Source organism: Dendrobates tinctorius, unplaced genomic scaffold, assembly GCF_039654945.1.
Source record: "Dendrobates tinctorius isolate UK_male_01 unplaced genomic scaffold, ASM3965494v1 ptg000022l, whole genome shotgun sequence".
NCBI lineage: Eukaryota > Metazoa > Chordata > Amphibia > Anura > Dendrobatidae > Dendrobates > Dendrobates tinctorius.
The window spans coordinates 37,796,176-37,815,732 of record NW_027361690.1 but is presented as its reverse complement, the minus strand read 5'-3'; the positions used below and the strand labels follow the sequence as shown (position 1 = coordinate 37,815,732).

Genomic DNA, 19,557 nt, shown 5'->3' with positions numbered 1-19,557 from the left:
CTATTAAGAATTTACCTCTATGCACTATTGCACTTTATTGATGCAAATTTGATCACTTTTTTAGTGATACTTGCCCTGAATTATGTTAATGTAGCTGTAGGATGTTACTGTTATACTTATTTGACATTAAATAGGCTCTTCTGCATTTTTGCACTAATATTCTCCTGAAACCCCATGTGTGCAATTTTGCACTTTATACTAACATCACTTATATAACCATAATTATGTGGATTTCATTAAGATTTTCTCTATGAATGCCGTATATGAATTTTAGGTACTTACCTTATGTCCCTGGACCCGTGCCCTTTGGATTGTAGTTTGAGTATTCTTGTTGTGATTTTTTTTATTCATTATTATTCTCTATTAAATAATAAAGATTACCTTTTTTACTATTTGCATTGTATCATCCTTTCTCTCCATTTATTGCTTTGGAGTATGTGTATAATATTCATGTATTCTGGATGTTTTGTTGCTGTTATTTTCAGACTATGTTAACGTCTTTTCTAATGGTAGCAGTATGGATCTCCTGAAGGGAGTTCATGTACTGAGTCTCCCCCTCCCTTTGCATACGGCTAAATAGACGTATCCTTAACTCCCCTACGCCTGTGGGGTCCCCATGGGTCGCCTCCAAAATTTGTAGCACCTTGTTTAAGGTGTCTCGCTCCCTGGGGGGGGTCGTAACATGACTGAATTTATGGTTTCTCCATCTAGAATCATCATGGAAACCTCGGCTTCTAATGCAGGTGTCAAGGGGTGCATCCTCATCATCCACCTAATGTGCTGACGGAAGCGGCATATCCTGGCTCTCCTAGGTGAGGTCCTGCGTTACCTGGGAGATGTCCGTGGTGTGAAGTAGTCTGTGGTACCGCCGGAGTGTGACTCATTTCAATGGCAGAGGTAGAGGTGAAGCTACCCCGCTCTGTATGATTCACCGAGTCAAACTCAGGCCGCGCACTCGTGCCAGTCAGCGGAACGGTGCAGGACGAATTCTCGGTGATAAGGGTGAGTGGGCACACAGATTTACATTGCTCCCAGTGAGCATGGGCTAGGGAGCTGCAGCACGGGCCTGAACTTTCAGATCCCGCCATGGAGAGTGAATCAACCTCCTGCTGCGCAATCTGTCTTCCCACCTAGTGTCCTGCTTTCCAATGCACGCCCCCTACAGTTGAGTGCAAAGGTCTGTCCGGGTCAGAAAGCTTTCCCCCTGCAACAATGGTGACAGCCCCGACAGTTCCGGAACCGACGCGAGAGAGGTACCACCGGCCCGGTCCATCTTCCTACAACTACAAGATTAGGTGTCATATGTAAACTAGCCCAGCTAATCTATGTAACCCAGACCCTATCACTGGTTGGCTGCTTTTCATGGTACTGGTGGGGTTAAACACAGCTCAGCATTCTGACATTTGTTACATCTACAGCAGAGAAATCAGGGATGCACTAAACAATCCAGTAAGTGATACATCGCTGGAATCAGGCTCTCTTCTACATCATGCAGCTCTCACATTCCATAGCAATATCCTGCTGACAGATTCCCTTTGTAGGAGGAGAGGCTTCCGCCGAGTACCCGGGCCGAGGGGACCGTCTTCCAGGTTCCTGGGGTATCTGTTTCCAGGGAGCAGAGCTAGGGGATGGACTGCTGAGACTGACAGGGCAGTTGGAGGAGGAGTCCAGAGAAGAGGGGCGGAGAGGGCCAGACTGTGAGTCAGCAGAACGAGGGAGAAGGAGCCATGAGCAGCATCCAGAGAGGACAGCGACAGGAGGGAGACTCTCGGTGGACCGCAGGGAGACGGCGCCGCGCTTACCGACAAAAGAATGATAAACAAAACAACTGAGTGTAAATCCAATAAAATACAAATTTTATTAAGTATTCAATATACAAAAGTTCATATAGATGTACATAAAAACATAAAAGGGTTTACATTACGGGGAAGGAACAGACAAGCAAATATGTAAAAACTGGGCCCTAGAAAAACATCAAGAGGTGAGAAGAAGGTTTTAAAGTCATATAGATTATATATGTACCATAATACAAGGCTTTAAAGTGCATGTGCCAAAATGTAAACCATAAAAAAGAGTAAATTCAATAGCCATGCCATATGCAGGGTCTCCTGTGAGGTCTCTAGCAGTTTCTCATATATCAAAAATGCATATTGTAGCAAATGCCACTCTTACCCATAATTCCTAACTAAGGGTTCCCGGAGTACGCAGCCCCAACGCGGGTTTCATGTTGGCTTCCTCTGCTAGGGGACATCCTGCCAAAGAACTCTCCGCGGGCCTGTTGTGCCCCTACTCCTCGTGGGCGTCGGAACGCCCAAAGACTACGCCAGATCTTCAGCAGCTGGTCTTTGCCGGATTAGTCGTGTTCTCCCAATCCTTGTTTATGTGTATTGGCTCCCTGCGAGGACAACTACTGTTATTCTGTTGGTTGCGTAACAATAGCCCTAACGGCATTTATCTATAAAAGTTAACGTTTAAGGTCATTTCTGTCTTGCGTCTCGTCACTGCATCCTGCGTACCTGGCTTGCTATTACCACACCTTTAAGACCATTGTACTTGATACTGGTCTTAATAATAACTTTGATGGCATAAAATGTGCCAGATTTATTAAGAGGAATAAGACTTAAAAATCTTGCACATCCCTTAGACCACTTTCTAGCATAAAATGGAGTAACAGTGATTGGCTTCCACATAGCCCCTGTGCTCTTTTTAGAAAGCTAGGGTGTGCAGGGGTGACAGTTTTTTTATCAAGACATGCTTATTTAAACCATTCATCAAAGTGGACAGGGTTCTGTTAGAAAAAAAAGCAATATCAAAAAACATCACATACAGATGCCTAACAAATAAATGTTTGTCTTTTGCCATAAAGAAAAGATTTTAAACTAAGACCACTCTGCCCAACCCAAGATTCAACAATTCCCCCCTCCCTTTATGGTGTGCAATCCAACACAATTTAATTTTTATTAAAGTATTACCGTATTTTTCAGACTATAAGACGCACTTTTTTCCTCCAAAAATGTGGCGAAAAACGGGGGGTGAATCTTAGTCTGGATGTAGCAGCTCTGGCTATAGTGGGGAGGTGGGGGAGTGGTTTTGGCGGAGCAGCGGGTCACAGAGGCAGGAGCCCGCTGCTAAAGCGAAATGAATATTCACTGCATTCCACGCCATGGGCAGGGACAAAAGTCTTGCCCAGAGGCACCGACTCTAGGGCGACCGGAGTCACGGTCCTCAGGCTACCGGATGGGACGATCAGCCGAGGCTCTGCCTCCTCCTCCTCCGATGACACTGCGGAGCGAGAGAAAGCATCGGCCTGGACGTTCTTCTCGCCGGACAGAAAATGAAGGGTGAAGTGGAACCGGGAGAAGAAAAGCGACCATCTGGCCTGGCGAGAATTTAGCTGCTGGACCGTCTGCAGGTACACCAGGTTTTTGTGGTCATATATTCCTTGAAGGGGAACCGGGCTCCTTCCAGGAGATGTCTCCACTCCGAGAAGGCCAACTTCATTTCCAGAAACTCCCTGTCCCCGATGGAATAGTTCCTCTCTGCTGGAGAAAAGGTCTTGGAGAAAAAGAAGCAGGGTTGCTTCTGACCTTGAGCGTCCTTCTGGAAGAGGACCGCTCCAGCACCAACGGAAGAGGCATCCACCTCCAAGATAAAGGGTTTATCCACATCGGGACGATGTAAAATTGGAGCGCTGGCAAAATGAGTTTTGATGGAGGAGAAGGCCTTGGAGACCTGTTCTGACCACACATTGGGATTGGCTCCCTTCTTAGTGAGGGCGACCAAGGGAGCCACCAAGGTGGAGAACTGGGGAATAAACTGGCGATAGTAATTTTCGAACCCCAAAAAGCGCTGCACCGCTTTAAGGGAATGGGGTTGTTGCCAGTCCATTACCGCCTGCAATTTGGCAGGATCCATAGCCAAACCCTGGGCAGAGATGATATAGCCCAGGAAAGACAAGGACTCCTGCTCATCAGGCACTTCTCCAGCTTGGGGTAGAGGGAGTTAGCGCGTAAGCGGGCAAAGACTTTGCCAACCTCTCTCCAGTGGGAGTCCATGTCTGGAGAGAAGATGAGGATGTCATCCAGATAGACAACCACCGAGGTGGAGAGCATATCCCGAAATATATCATTGACAAAGTCATGGAAGACGGCCGGCGCATTACAAAGACCAGATACTCATAATTGCCATCCCTGGTGTTAAATGCCGTCTTCCATTCATCCCATTCACGGATGCGTATCAGGTTATAGGCCCCCCCGCAGATCTAATTTGGTGAAAACTCTCGCTCCCCCTAATCTATCGTACAGTTCCGATATCAGGGGCAGAAAATACTTGTTCTTAACGGTGATGGCGTTAAGACCCCTGTAATTGATGCAGAGACGCAGTTCTCCATTCTTCCTCTGGACGAAGAAGAATCCCGCCCCTGCTGGTGACACTGACTTCCTAATGAATCCTCTTGCCAGATTCTACCTGATGTATTGAGACATGGCCTCTGTCTCCGGGAGAGATAAGGGGTAGACTCGACCCCTGGGAGGCTCAGCACCCGGCAAGAGGTCAATAGGACAGTCATAGGGGCGATGCGGTGGAAGGGTTTCTGCCGCCTTTTTTGAGAACACATCTGCATACTATCGATAGTGTTTGGGGAGCGAGGAAAGATCTGCGGGGACCTCGGTGGAGGCAACCTGAACGCACTCACACAGACATCTACCCTCACATGATTTACTCCAACCAAAAATCTTCCCCGAGGACCACTCTATATGAGGGGAATGATACCGCAACCAGGGGACCCCTAGTAGGACCTGGTCGATACCCTCGGGCCTGACGAGGAGGGATATCATCTGATGATATGGAGACACCGAGAGTAACATTGGGGCAGTCTGGTGGGTAATCTGTGAGGGCAGAGTTGCGCTGTTCACCACTCTTACGGTGACTGGTTTAGATATCATAACCAGGGGTATTGTGGGCCGTTGAGCGAAGGCAGACGACATAAAATTGCCCACCGCTCCGGAATCCAAGCAAACCTCCACCACCAGATTGGAAGAACCAAACTCAAGTGTCCCCTTAAAGGACAACTTGGAGGAAAACGCCGCTGATTCTAGTGAGCCGCCTCCTACGGCCACTAGGCGCGAGCATTTTCCCAGCCGCTGTGTGCACCGGTTGGCAAGGTGAGTGGCAAACAAGACAGATCACTGGAGCTCGAGCAGACCGGGGCCTGGATCCCTCACGGGTCGCCCCCTGACACTCGGACGCCCGATCGGGACTTTCCAGAGGTTTAGCAAAACTGGGTGCCAACCTAAACCTCTGCCTACTCTGGGACCGCTCCAACTTTCGCTCAGCAAAGCAAAGATCTATACATGTGGAGATGGTGATAAGCTCCTCCAGTGTGTTGGGAATCTGCCTGGTGGCCAGGGCATCCTTCACGTGGTCAGCCAAACCTCTCCAGAATGCCGGAATGAGGACCTTATCTGGCCACTCCAACTCAGAGGCCAGCGTCTGGAACTGGAAGGGGAAGTGGCTGACCATGGACAAGCCCTATGACAATGCCAGCAGCCGAAGTGTGGTGTCATGGGTGACTCGCGGTCCCAGGAAGACCTGCTTCAGAGTGCCTAAGAACTGCGAGGCACTCTGCACCACATGATCACCATGCTCCCACAGCAGTGTGGCCCACTCCCACTCCAAAGCCCTGCTCGACAAGAGGGAAATAATAAATCACACCTTAGCCCGCTCGGAGGGGAATCGTGCAGCCAGCAGCTCCAGCTGTATAGTGCACTGGCTCACGAAACTCCTACAAGAAGCACTATCGTCCGAGAACTTCTCGGGCAGTGGGAGGCGGGACAAAGTCGGGGCAGGGATGGCAGTGGACACACGGGAGACAGCCTTTGTGGCTGCCTAAACAGCAATCGCGGTAAGATCCACAGCTGAGGTTGAGCTCTCGAGAGCCACCAACCTGCCCTCCAGCTGCTGGATGTACCTGTGGAGTCGCTGCTCGTTCGCCATTACTAGCCAGACCCTGGCACTAGTATATTGTTAGGCTGGCGGAACGCACGAAATAGTAAAATTGATAATGAGGTGCGTTCGCAGCTTGGGGTCCACCGTGCAGAGACGTTAAACTGCTGCTCGGTAATGGTGGAGTGCAAACTAAACACCGGCGGGTATCCAATGAGCCAGTGTACACAGGAGCAAACTCTGTTACTTCACAGAGTTCGCTGGCACAAATGTTGGAGCCTGTTAACTCCACAGGACTCTGCAAATGGAGCGCTAGTGTAGAGTCTCAGGACTCTGCCCTTAGGACACCGCACAGGAGTCCCTCTAGACCTCTACCGCTTGGCGCAGCAAACTGCGGAGCCAGCAGAAAATACTGTTACAAATATAGCACGCAAGTGTGCACAGTGTCGCTCTGGCGGACGCCAGTAATCACCTAGGGTTGGGCTAAGAAAGCGCACAACTTTTGCACGGCGCAGCACTGGCGGATGCTAACACTCGACGCGGTACGATAGTGCCCTGGACAGATAGGCACCATCGGACGCTAGCACGTGCTGATGACTTGGAGCACGGTGGCAAATGCAATGCCACTGGTGGGCGCTGACTCTAACTCCTATTCCCTGAACCCAAGCCCAACCAGAGGGAGGGGATCACATTGAGTCTGTCGCAGTATCAAGCATCCGTCATCATACACACCATAAGCCACAAGTCTATACTAGCGCATGGCCGAGCAGCCATGCGACTTTTATAGCGGCGTCCCTCCGGGACCTTCCCAGTGGACCAATCCAAGCAGGAACGGGACCTGCGCATATGTGACCTCCGACCTCCAATGAGAGGTCATCCCACGGGCATGCTCAGTAGGGGAAAAGCAGGACTTAGTCCCAGGAGCGTCTGCTTGCTGCTGACTCACGCATGATACAATAGCAGAGCCAGGAGCAGGAGAAGCAACCAGACGCCTAGCATTAGCCTGGGCAAGGTTCTGGGACCGACATCTCTGCTGAGCAGCCTCCTCTCCGGCTGGAGAGGAATGGGAGACCGCAGAAGGCAAGGCTCGAGTTCCCTCCAGTGCAGAGGCAGGAACCTGACACCTAACAGCCCTTCAGCTTGCAAGCAGCGCATGATGTCCCTGACATGCACTGCTTACAAGCATTAAGCAGCTGCTAGTATAATAACCTGGATTAAAAACACACATGTGACATGCACAATGTGAACAAGTCTGTTGGACCATGTTCACTCCACCCTGACTGAAACACAAACAAAAAGCACAGAATGACAAATGTGCAAAAATACCTTGCAATAAGACATATAACAGTAGTCAGCAAGTGCTGTTAAAAGGTAATAACAAACACAGGGTATTTAGTCTATACGTTTTTTTGCAAAAAAATGTATAACAAGCTGCCTCACCAACGTCAAGGTAACCCGTATTGAAGCTTTTTGTTTGTAGTATAATAACCTGCAGGAGGAATATATGTCACCACGGAGCAGGCAGACCAACAGTAAAAGGGGAGGTTTATTTACAGGGAGTAATATTGGTAAACATATAATATAACAGAGAAAAATGCTGTAAAAGGTAATATCAGAAACTGAAGAAATAACAGAGGTGTAAAACAAAGTTATTCTCTTATGGGTAAGAAACTTATCAGTTCCTGGAGGTCTTAATTGTAGAGATCACTCTTTTCCCACGTAGGCACCGAGGCACAAATGGTGCTTGATGTCGTCTGTCTCTGGGGTCCTAGGTATAGTCCAACTGGTGTATGGGGGGGTTAACGTGGGAGCCCAAGGGGTATGCGGATGGCGGTAACCCCCCTGTACTCAAGGTCCTCCCCTCTGCTGCGGCAGCAGCATTCTCTCACCAGGGTCAGGGGCTCTGCCTGGGACAGTCTCTCTTGGCAGGTCAGTGTCACGTTATAGTATGTCCCTTGGTCACAGGGAAGTGTCTCAGGGTAAGGAAGGGTCTCACTGCAGGGGAGTGTCTTGTCAAGGCACGCGGTCTGTCGGTGTGACAAAGTCTACCAGGAGGGGAGCGACCAGCCCTCCAGCGGTGCAGTGACAGGCTTCTCGTACTCAGTCTCGTGCTGAGTGCTCACCACCTGTGTCTGCAGTCCCTCAGTGTTCAGTCGCTGCACTTGTGTCAGCGTCCTTTCTGCTCCCATCCCTACGCTGCTCTGCTGAAAGCGTGTGCAATTCTCCCACTCTCAGCATCCCCCTGGGAAGCACGGGCGAGAGTTCATGGAGTTTTTGCTGACAATCGTCCAGACCTCGTACAATTTGCTGCCAGATGAATTCGTCCTGATTGTAGCGTCTGGGGGGCACACCTGCCGTTGATCGTGCAGAACGTCTCAGATCAGTGGAGGTTGTGGAATCAGCCACCGGAAAAGTGGAAGTTAGAGCCTCCTCAGTTACTTCCGTTGTTTCAGGCACCAGCCCTGTTTCCGGGTCTCCCTGAAGGAGTAGAGAGTCTCCTTCTTCGTCCTCAGGAACGAACACGGGTTCAGGCGCCGGGACAGATGGCACCACTGGAGGATCTTGAGACAAACAGGGATGCAGCATATTACGATGTAATGTACGAGTGGGGAGTTCTTCACCTGTTTCAGGCTGAACTTCGTAGATGGATCCCCGCCTACCGAGCCGTCGCTTCACCCTATACGGGCTCTTCTCCCACCGACGCTCCAATTTGCTGTTAGGGCGTTTCTCTCTGAAAAGACACGATCTTCTGGTCGTAGGGCTGTCCCTTTCTGGGGAGGGACCTGCAGGTGTTCCAACCCTCAGAGCTGGTTCTGTACCAACTGTTGAATGGTCCGTAGCCGGCGACGATGTTCTCGAACCCAGGAGTACACCCCCGTCCACGGGTAGTCCTCCTCGTGCTCTAACGCAATTCAGTCAGTCCCTTCCTGGGTCGGCCGAAGAACAGTGAATAGGGCGTGAACCCTGTGGTACTGTGTTGACGGTTATTGTATGCCCACACCAATTCAGGGACTGACTCAGTCCAGCATGCTTTCTGATCTTCTTCAAGTGTCCTCAGCATCTGGATCAGGGTGCAGTTGAATCTCTCACAAGCGGCGTTCCCCTGTGGATGGTAAGGGGTGGTCTGAGACTTATCGATTTTGTACAAGTGATGCAACTCCTCCATCACCTTTCCCAGGAAGCATGCTCCTTGATCCAAATGGATTCGCTTGGGACACCCGTATACTTGAATGAAATGTTTACAGATAGCATAGGCGACAGATTCGGCAGTCTGGTCCCAAGTAGGTGTGACCACAGCAAATTTGGAAAAGTGGTCGATCATCACCAGGCAATGTTCATAGCCCTGGTGTGCTGAGCCAATCGTCAAGTAGTCTATGGCCAGTAACTCCATGGGTGCAGAGGATCTCACCGTTTCTGTAGGGGCTCGCTTTTCCGGTGGATTAACTAGTTCACAATTTCGGCACTGCTGACATACTTTCTCCACGACGGTCCTCACGTGGGGATGATAGAACAACCGTTACAGCCACTGAAATGTCTTTTCCGTCCCGAAGTGTGCTCCCTTCTCGTGTGATTCCTTAGCCACCTGATCAGCTGCCATGTGCCCCTAATAACCGCGGGTGGAATCGCGATCCACCCGCCGCTGTTAACATGCTAAATACCGCTGTGAGTCTCTTACAGCGTCATTTACCAGAGCTGCGCTGGAAGCGTGTCACTAAAACCGCCCATTGGTGCTCGTCACCTGATCTACCAGGGACAAGGGGATGATAGTTTGCCAAATGAAGCTTAGTTCAGATTGTAGGTACACTTTCCTGTACAAGATTCCATCCCGTAACTGTAGCCGCTCCCACTGGCGCAACATTTTCAACATCTCAGGGGGCATGGCTGCCCGCTCACTCTGCACGGGCACCTGTTCGGTTACGAGCCACCGCCTCAGTTGGGCTCTCTCTCGATCTTCTTGCTGTATCCGGACCCACTCATCACGGGGTTGTTCCAACAAATTCTCGGGTGTACTTCCTTGAGCTGTCTCCCGCGTCGCTGCCACCGTCCTGGCAGTCCCTCCAAATTCTGGAACCTCTATAGCCTCCAACTCTTCATCCCGGCTGTGCGCTGGCAGGCGGAAATCTACTTGAGAAAGGGCATCCGCATGAGTTTTCTCCACTTCTCTCTCTTTAGGAGACCTTTACCGGAATTTTGCCATTCGTGCTACCCAACGTTGTTCTAAGGCCCCTTAGCTTTGCTGTTTCGAGGTGGGCCAACGGATTGTTATCCGTACGCACGTGGACTTCCGAGCCGGCCAAATACTCTGCAAACTTTTCAGTCATCGCCCACACCAGCGCCAACAACTCCAGCTTGAATGAGCTGTAATTTTCCAGATTTCTTTCTGAGTCATGTAAGGAGCGACTGGCGTTTGCGATGACACGCTCCTTCCCGTTCTGCATCTGTGAGAGTACTGCCCCGAGTCCTTGTAGACTTCCGTCAGTGTGATTTCAGCTGCGTGAAATCAGTGTAGACCAACACCGGGGCCTCAGTCAGGGTCTTCTTCAGGGCCTGGAATGCCTTCTCCTGTTGCTCTCCCCAGTGTATGTTCCTGTTCCTTGCACATGAGGGTACTCCTTTCAGTAATTCCAGGAGGGGGTTTGCGATGCGGGTAAAATCCTTCACAAAGCGCCGGAAGTATCCTGTGAGTCCCAGGAACGCTTGTACATCCTTCACAGTTTTTGGGGTCGGCCACTCCTGCACCACAGCGATCTTCTCCTGCGAGGGCTTCACTCCCTCGGCGGAGACCACATGCCCCAGATAGTCAATTTGTGTTCGGAAGAGGTGGCACTTCTGGGGTTTCACCTTCAAACCAAATTTTTGGAGCCGACTCAGAACTTGCTCCAGTCTCCGGAGATGTTCTTCAACGGTGGGAGCAAAGATGATTATATCATCCAGGTAAATCAGGGTGGCTTCGAAGTTCAGGTCCCCCAGACACCGCTCCATGAGATGCTGAAATGTTCTCGGGGCGTTGGTCAGCCCGAAGGGCATGCGGTCGAACTCAAATAGTCCCATCGGGAGAATGAAGGCCGTCTTGGCTCGGTCTTGTTCAGACATGGGTACTTGCCAGTACCCGCTGGCCAGGTCCAGGTGGAAAAATATTGGGCATTTCCCAGTGCTGACAGGGACTCCTCTATCTGTGGTAGTGGATATGAATCTCGCACTGTGCAAGCGTTGAGCCGGCGGTAATCCACACAGAAACGTAGAGTTCCATCTTTTTTCCGCACCAAGACGATGGGGGCAGCCCACAGGCTCTGGCTCTCACGGATCACTCCCTTCTTCAGCATCTGTGGCAGCATTCCCTTAACCTCCTGATACATTTGTGGGGGTATCTGGCGATATCTCTCCCGTATCGGTGCCGCATCCCCAGTGGGTATCTTATGGGTAATGGCCGTCGTGTGCCCAAAATCATAGTCATCCTTTGTGATCACCTCCTGGTACTTCCCCAGCAAGGCCTCCACCTGGGGAACCTGATGAGAGGGCATTTCTGAGAGTTCTGCCCGCATTTGCTCTAGTATCCGTCGGCCTTCTTGTAACACCCGGGGATCTGGGGCGACCTCCACTTTCATGGGTCTTCCGCTTTGGCAGTCAACTGCACTGTTTCAGAGGGCACCAACTCGTCTGGTTTGCCTACAATGTGGGCCAATTCTGCTCTGGGAGCCAGGGTCATATCAGTCTCTCCCAAGTTCACACAGTGCACGAGGACAGTGCCGTTTCGCACAGTGGCGAGGGTCCCTGATGGCAATTGCTCGGCTGGGCTAGGCTTCACCTGCACCTCCGCTCCTTCTAGTGAGATCCTGCCGACTACGCCAAGTGTAATAACGTGCAGGAGGAATACATGTCACCAAGGAGCAGGCAGACCAACAGTAAAAGGGGAGGTTTATTTACAGGGAGTAATACTGCTATACATATAATATAACAGAGAAAATGCTGTAAAAGGTAATATCAGAAACTGGAGAAATAACAGAGGTGCAAAACAACAGAAAGTTATTCTCTTATGGGGAAGAAACTTATCAGTTCCTGGAGGTCTTGATTGCAGAGATCACTCTTCTCCCACGTAGGGACCGAGGCACAAGCTGTGCTTGATGTCCTCTGTCTCTGGGGTCCTAGGTATAGTCCAACTGGCGTATGGGGGGTTAACATGGGAGCTCAAGGGTTATGCGGATGGCGGTATCCCCCTGTACTCAAGGTCCTTCCCCCTGCTGCGGCAACGGCGTTCTCTCAAAAGGGTCGGGGCTCTGCCTGGGACAGTCTCTCTAGGCAGGTCAGTGTCACGTTACAGTACGTCCCTTGGTCACAGGGAAGCATCTCCGGGTAAGGCAGGGTCTCACTGCAGGGGAGCGTCTTGTCAAGGCACGCGGTCTGTTGGTGTGACAACGTCTCTACCAGGAGAGGAGCGACCAGCCCTCCAAGCGGTGCAGTGACAGGCTTCTTGGACTCAGTCTCGTGCTCAGTGCTCACCGCCTGTGTCTGCGGTCCCAGGGATGGGATTCAGCGGGTTCTCCCCGGTTCGGTGGAACCGGTTGTTAAAAAAGCAGCCGGTTCCCCGAACCGGGGAGATTCAGAGCCGCGATCAGGTTCTGAGGCCTATACAGGGGCCGGAGCTGCAGCCAGTACAATGCGGGGATCGTCGCGTCACATCCACAGGGAGCACAGAGCTCACCTCCAGCCCAGCCCCAGGAAGCAAGAACCCGGAACTACAGCTACCGTATATCACCAAGGAGACGTGCCCCGTCCTGCAGCAAGTGCCCAGAGAGAGTGTGCAAGGAGACGCGCCCCCATCCTGCAGCAAGTGCCCAGAGAGCGTGTGCAAGGAGATGCGCCCCCATCCTGCAGCAAGTGCCCAGAGAGCGTGTGGTGCTGTGAGGACGCGGTCAGGCGCTCAGGTACACGTCGTGACGGAACACGCTGAGTCTGGGGGGGACAGTGGAGTCTCGGGGACAGAGAGGACTGGAGGGAGAAAGAGAAGTCCGGAGGGGACAGAAGGGACAGAGGACTAGAGGGGTCACATGAGTTCAGAGGGAACTGAGGAGTCTGAGGGAGAGAAAGGAGTCCAGAGAGGACTAGAGGGGACAGAGGAGTCTGGGGTGGACAGAGGAGTACAGAGGGGACACAGAAGTCTGGGGTGGACAGAGGAGAACAGAGGAGTCTGGGGTAGACACTGGAGTTTAGGGTGGACAGAGGAGTACAGAGGGGACACAGGAGTTTAGGGTGGACAGAGGACACAGGAGTCTGGGGTGGACAGAGGAGTACAAAGGGGACAGAGGAGTACAGAGGGGACACAGGAGTTTGGGGTGGACAGAGGGGACAGAGGAGTCTGGGGTGGACAGAAGGGACAGAGGACCTGTGCCTGCCTATTGGGGACCTGTGCAGCACTGTGCTGCCTATTGGGGACCTGTGCCTGCCTTTTGGGGACCTGTGCTGCCTATTGGGGACGTGTGCTGCCTATAGGGACCTGTGCTGCCTATTGGGGACCTGTGCTGCCTATTGGGGACCTGTGCTGTCTATTAGGGACCTGTGCTGTGTATTGGTGACCTGTGCTGTGTATTGGCGACCTGTGCTGCCTATTAGGGAACAATGCTGCCTTTTGGGGACCTGTGCTGCCTATTGGGGATCTGTGCTGCCTATAGGGGACAATGCTGCCTATTGGGGACCTGTGCCTGCCTATTGGGACACAATGCTGCCTATTGTGGACCTGTGCTGTCTATTGGGGACCTGTGCTGCCTATAGGGAACAATGCTGCATATTGTGGACCTGTGCTGCCTATAGGGAACAGCTCCTTGACTGTGCCCCCTACTTGTATATGTTTGAGGAAAAGGTGCGTGTAAATGGGTGTGGCTTAATAATGGGTGTGTCTTAAAATGGGTGTGGTTTTCCTACAAACAAACACAGAACCTATTGTTAAAAATTTGAATCCCACCACTGTGCGGTCCCTCAGTGTTCAGTCACTGCACCCGTCTCCTCTCCTCTCCTGTGTCAGCGTCCTCTCTGCTCCCGTCCTGCGCTGCTCTGCTGAAAGCGCGTGCAATTCTCCCGCTCTCAGTCCTGCCCTTTTCCTGTTCCTGGTTCTAGTACAGTTCCCTAAAGCATCCCCCTGGGAACCTAATGCCCTGCTCGATGGTTCCGGGCATGGAGCTAGGAAAGCAACTCCCCCTCGGCTCCTTCAGTGCTTCACCCCCTTACACTAGCATCGGAACAGGACACTGCAAGGGAGCGCCGGGAAGTTGAGCGTAATCTTTTATTTTTTTAATGTTTTCTGATGGGCCCATTAATACCAGGATGGGGGTGGAGGCCAATCATACCAGGATAAGGATGGGACCATGCATACTAGGACCAGGATGAGGGCCAATCATACCAGGTTAAGGATGGGACCATGCATACTAGAACGAGATGGGGGGCCCTGCATACCAGGATAGGGATGAGGGGGACCATTCCTAACAGGATAGCTATAAGGTGGGCACATACCAGTCTAGGGATGAGGAGGCATGCATACCAGGATGGAGATGTGGGAGCCATGCACACTAGGATAGGGATGAAGGGGACCATGCACACCAGGATAGAGAAGGGGGCCATGTGTATCAGGATGGGAATGAGGGGACCATATATTCCAGGATAGGGGATATTAAGTACAGAATTGACCACACTTTTTGCTTCCATTATTTTTCATAATTTCCTCCTCTAAAACCTTGATGCGTCTCATGGTCCAGTGTGTCTTAGGCCGGTTTCACATTTGCGCTTTATAGCGAAGCGACGGCCTGCGCACGGCCGCCACTAAGCCCCACCCCCTCCCAGCTCCCTGCCCGCCCCATCCGGTCATCGCCGCCTACTAGCGCACATGGACGCTTGCGATCTGCCCACCCTATCTTTAGCATAGGGTGCGCAGATCGTGCGCTGGCAGGATTTTGCCGTGCGCTGCGCACTTTTGAAGGTGCGCCCGTGTGCGCCAAATGCAGCATGTTGCATTTCGGCGCGCTCGGCGCACCTTCAAAAGTGCGCAGCGCACGATCTGTGCACCCTATGCTAAAGATAGGGTGCGCAAATCGCAAGCGTCCTTGTGCGCTAGTAGGCGGCGATGACCGGAAGGGGCGGGCAGGGAGCCGGCAGGGGGCGGGGCTTAGCGGCGGCCGTGCACAGGCCATCGCTGCGCTGTAAAGCGCAAATGTGAAACCGGCCTTATAGTCGGAAAAAAACGGATTACTTACCGGTAATACTCTTTTGTAGAGTCCACGACAGCACCCACTGAGAGAGAGGATCTGCCCCAGGAACAAGAAACCTACAGAGCGATAAATGGGGCGGTCCCCCTCGCTCCCTCAGTTTAGGTTACAGAGAGCCAAGATGAACCGCCATACATGTTTTAGACAATTTGACATTTATAAATATCTATTATTTGCTATACACACTAAAAGATCCTTTATCCTTTCTTTTTTTTTTTTCTTCTTTTTTTTTTTCCACCACCAAGGAGATCCATGTGTGAGTTTCTAAATTAAGGGAGGGAAGTGAACGGGTGCTGTCGTGGACTCTCCACAAGAGTATTACCGGTAAGTAATCCGTTTTTTTCTCTTCGCCACGACAGCACCCACTGAGAGACTTTCAGAGATAGTCACTTGGGAGGGTACACCGTGCTAAGGACCGCCCTACCGAAGGCCAAGTTGTCAGAGGAGGATAAATCTAGTCTATAGTGGTTATAAACCGTAGATGGAGAAGACCAAGTTGCAGCCTTACATATTAGCTCAATTGGAACGCCTGCTTTCTCTGCCCCAGGAGGATGATATGGCTCGAGTAGAATGCGCTTTTACTCCCTGTGTAAGGTCTTCTCCCTTTGCCAAATATGCCATCGTGATTGCATCTCTGATCCACCTGGACAGCGTGCTTCTCGTAACTCTGGACCCCTTCTTGTTACCCTGTGAAATTTAACTTCTTCTGGTGTCACTGGGTTCACATAGAAGGAGGGAAGACAGACTTCTTGGGCTCTATGAAATCTAGTAGCACGCTTGGGAAGATATGACGGGTCTGTTTTTAATACCAGTTTGTCATGACTTACTGACGGGAATGGGGGATCTACCGATAGTGCTTGGAGATTACCTACCCTTCTCGCCGAGACTAGAGCTACCAATAGAGCAGTTTTAAATTAAAGGTATTTTAATGATGCTAGGTGCATAGGTTCGAATGGGGCCTGAGATAAGGCATCTAAGACCAAGTTAAGGTCCCACGCAGGCACCTGGGGGATGAGGACTGGAGTCGCCCTCTGACAAGCTGAAATAAATCGGGTTACCTTATCTATTGCCTGCCACATTATGGTTATATAAGGCTCCTAGAGCCGATACATGAACCTTTAGGCTGAGTTCACACGTGGCGTTTTTTTCGCGTTTCCGCGGCGGTTTTAACCGCGCGATTTTGCCGCGAAAACGCGAAAAATAAGCATTCCATGCATTCCTATGGGATTCCGCAATGCTGTGCTAATGCTGCGGTTTTTACCGCGGCGGAATCGCTTCGCGGTAAAAACCGCAGCATGCTCATTAATTTGCGGAGTCGCGGCGATCCCGCACCCATAGGAATGTATTGTTCCGCTTACTTCCCGCATGTGGCTGTGCACACCATGCGGAAAGTAAGCAGAACAATTGCGGATGGTACCCACGGTCCGGAGGAGAGGAGACTGTCCTCCGGGCTTTGGGTACCATATCCCTGTAAAAAATAGAATTTTAAAATAAAAAATATTGTTATTCTCACCTTCCGGCGTCCCGCGCAGCCTTCCCGCTTCTCTTCACGCTCCCGTTCCCAGTAAGCCTTTGCGAAAATGCCCGCGATGGCGTCCACTCTCGCGGGATCGCGAAGTCTCGCGGTCATTCGCGCGACGTCATCGCGAATTACCGCGAGACGTCGCGATCCCGCGAGAACTGACGTCATCGCGGGCATTTTCGCAAAGGATTACTGGGAACGGATGCGCAGGACATCGGAGGGTAAGAATAACACCATTTTTTATTTTTTTTTACATTCTATCTTTTACTACTGATGCTGCATAGGCGGCCTCAGTAGTAAAAAGTTGGTCACACTGGTTAAACACTATGTTTGACGAGTGTGACCAACCCGTCAATCAGTTCTCCAAGCGATGCTACAGATCGCTTGGAGAACGCTAGCATTCTGCAAGCTAATTACGCTTGCAAAATGCTAGTTTTTCCGCGGGAAAATCGCGGGAATTTAAAATGCGATTTTCCCGCGGACTGGAATTCCGGAATTCTAGCGGGAATTTCCGCGAGAGTTCCGGTACGTGTGCACTTAGCCTTAGGGTATTAACAGAGAGTTTTAACTCACGGCCCCTCTGCAGGAATTCTAGAATGGCTCTAATGGGTACCTCACTGGAAAGCTTTGCGGTGTGAAAGGTTAAAAATTTCTTCCATATTTTTACATAAATTTTTGTTGTTGACTCCTTTCTACTCTCTAGTAGCGTGTTAATAAGATTATTTGAGAACCCTCTTAATCTTAATAGCCTCCTTTCAAATTCCATGCCGCTAGGTGCAAGGATTTGACTCGGGGATGGTGGCAGGGTCCCTGGGAGAGAAGGTCCCGATGTAGCTGGAGAATCCATGGGTCGGATATCGACATCGCTCTCAACCATGAAAACCACGGCCTCTTGGGCCAAAAAAGGGCTATTAGGATTACCCTCGCCCCTTCTTCCCTTATCTTCCTGACTACTGTCGGTAGCAATATCATCGGAGGGAAGGCATAGGCCTGTCGAAATGTCCAGGATATCTGCAGGGCATCGAGGACGTCTGGACTGTCCTCCCTGTACAGTGAAGCGATCTTTTCTACGCGTCTCCTGGTTCTTGTCGCGAACAGATCTATGTCTGGTTTGCCCCATTTGGCAGTTATCATTTTGAAGATGTGTCGGCTGAGAACCCACTCTCCTTGGTGTAAAGTTTGGCGACTGAGATAGTCCGCTCTGGAATTGTCTATTCCTCTGATGTGGGTGACGGATAAGGAGTGATGTATTTCGGCCATCTCTAGAATATCTTCTGCGATAGACATGAGTGGTCCTGATCGCGTACCTCCTTGCCGATTTATGTATGCCACTGAGGTGATGTTGTGTGTTTGGATTCTCATGTGGGTACCTTTTAGCTGCGGAAGAAATTTAGATATAGCAAAATATATCGCTTTTAGCTCCTTCACGTTAGATGAGCTCCTTGTTTCGAGTTCGGACCACCGACCCTGCACCATGCACTGATGACTGTATTCTAGTAGCCTACCACCTACCGGTGTTTTATTGCTACCGGAACCTGTCCCCTGACCTAAAGGGACGCTTTCCAAACAAGTTGCCTCTCTGTTTGGCATCTTTATTACCCCAACGTTCCTGGGATTTGAAATCTTTCTTTTTCCCAAATGGAGGCTTCCTGAAGGCTCTCCTGTTAAAGGAAATGTATGGGTTAGGGAATCCTTTCTTCCTCTACCCCACTTTTGTCAGGATGTCATCCAACTGTGTGCCAAACAGGTACTTACCCTGACACAGCATAGTACAGGGTTTGGTTTTAGTTTGTACGTAACCTCTCCACCCCTTCAACCATAGGGCCCGTCGGGTCGTGTCGGTTAAACCCGCCGTTCTGGCAGATAGACGGAGGGAATCATCTGAAGTGTCGGATAGGAAGGCGGCCGCTCCCTTAATCAGGGGAATGGAGGAAAGGAGCTTATCTCTAGATGCTCGACTCTTTATTTTATCCTCTAATTCGTCCAACCATACGATCATGGACCTTGCCGTGCAAGTGGCTGCTATAGCCGGCTTAAAGGCCCCTATGCATGCTTCCCAAGACCGTTTGAGGAAAGTGAATGCTCTGCGGTCTAGTAGATCAAACAATGTTCCTGTGTCCTCTACTGGTAGGGAAGACCGGCGGGAGGTGGAGGCTACTGCCGCGTCCACCTTGGGAGGTTTAGACCAAGACGCCAGCTCGTCATCGTCAAAGGGGTATTTTCGTTTGGAAGCTAAGGGGATAAATGCCCTTTGCCCCTGTCTCTCCTACTCCTTTTTTACCAGTTCCTTAATAGCTGGTACTACGAGGAAGGCTTTGATTTTCTTTTGGGCGATGCCCGCGAACATAATTTCCTGCGGGGTTTTGGGTTCTTTAACGTCGCATAACCCCATGGTATTCCGCATGGATTTGACCAAATTGATCACGCTGTCTGTGGGGAAGCAAGCCTGCTCTTCCTCTTCCGAGGTTAGGCATTCCTGAGACCTGTCTGAATCCAATTCCCCAGCCTCCGAAGGCGACCCTGATGTCGGTGACCTTACTCCTCTAATGGAGGTCTGTCCACCATGACTACTAGCAACACCTAAGGCCTGTAGCTCTTCCCTGATAATCATACGAATATCCTCTTTTCTACCGGAGGACTCCTCCCGCAGGGTTTGATCAATACATAACTGACATAACCATTTAGGGTGACCATCTGGGAGGGGCTGGGAGCATAATGCACATTCCTTGTGTTTATTTTTCTCCGTTCTCTTGGCCTGAGGGTATATAAACAGAAAAAAGAACGGAATGCCATCAGCTAAGAGCATGACCCAAAACACTCACCCGTGAATTTCGTCAGCTC

The 19,557-nt window shown here is 50.9% G+C and overlaps 1 protein-coding gene across 1 annotated transcript in view; it reads left to right on the top strand.

The window, feature by feature from the left end:
• Window positions 1-19,102, top strand: part of STRC (stereocilin) — a 117,993-nt gene extending 98,891 nt beyond the window's left edge. The window contains exon 22 of the mRNA XM_073569132.1: window positions 19,001-19,102. Coding sequence (XP_073425233.1) covers window positions 19,001-19,102 — 102 coding nt within the window. The remainder of the gene's footprint in view (window positions 1-19,000) is intronic.
• Window positions 19,103-19,557: the final 455 nt, after the last annotated feature.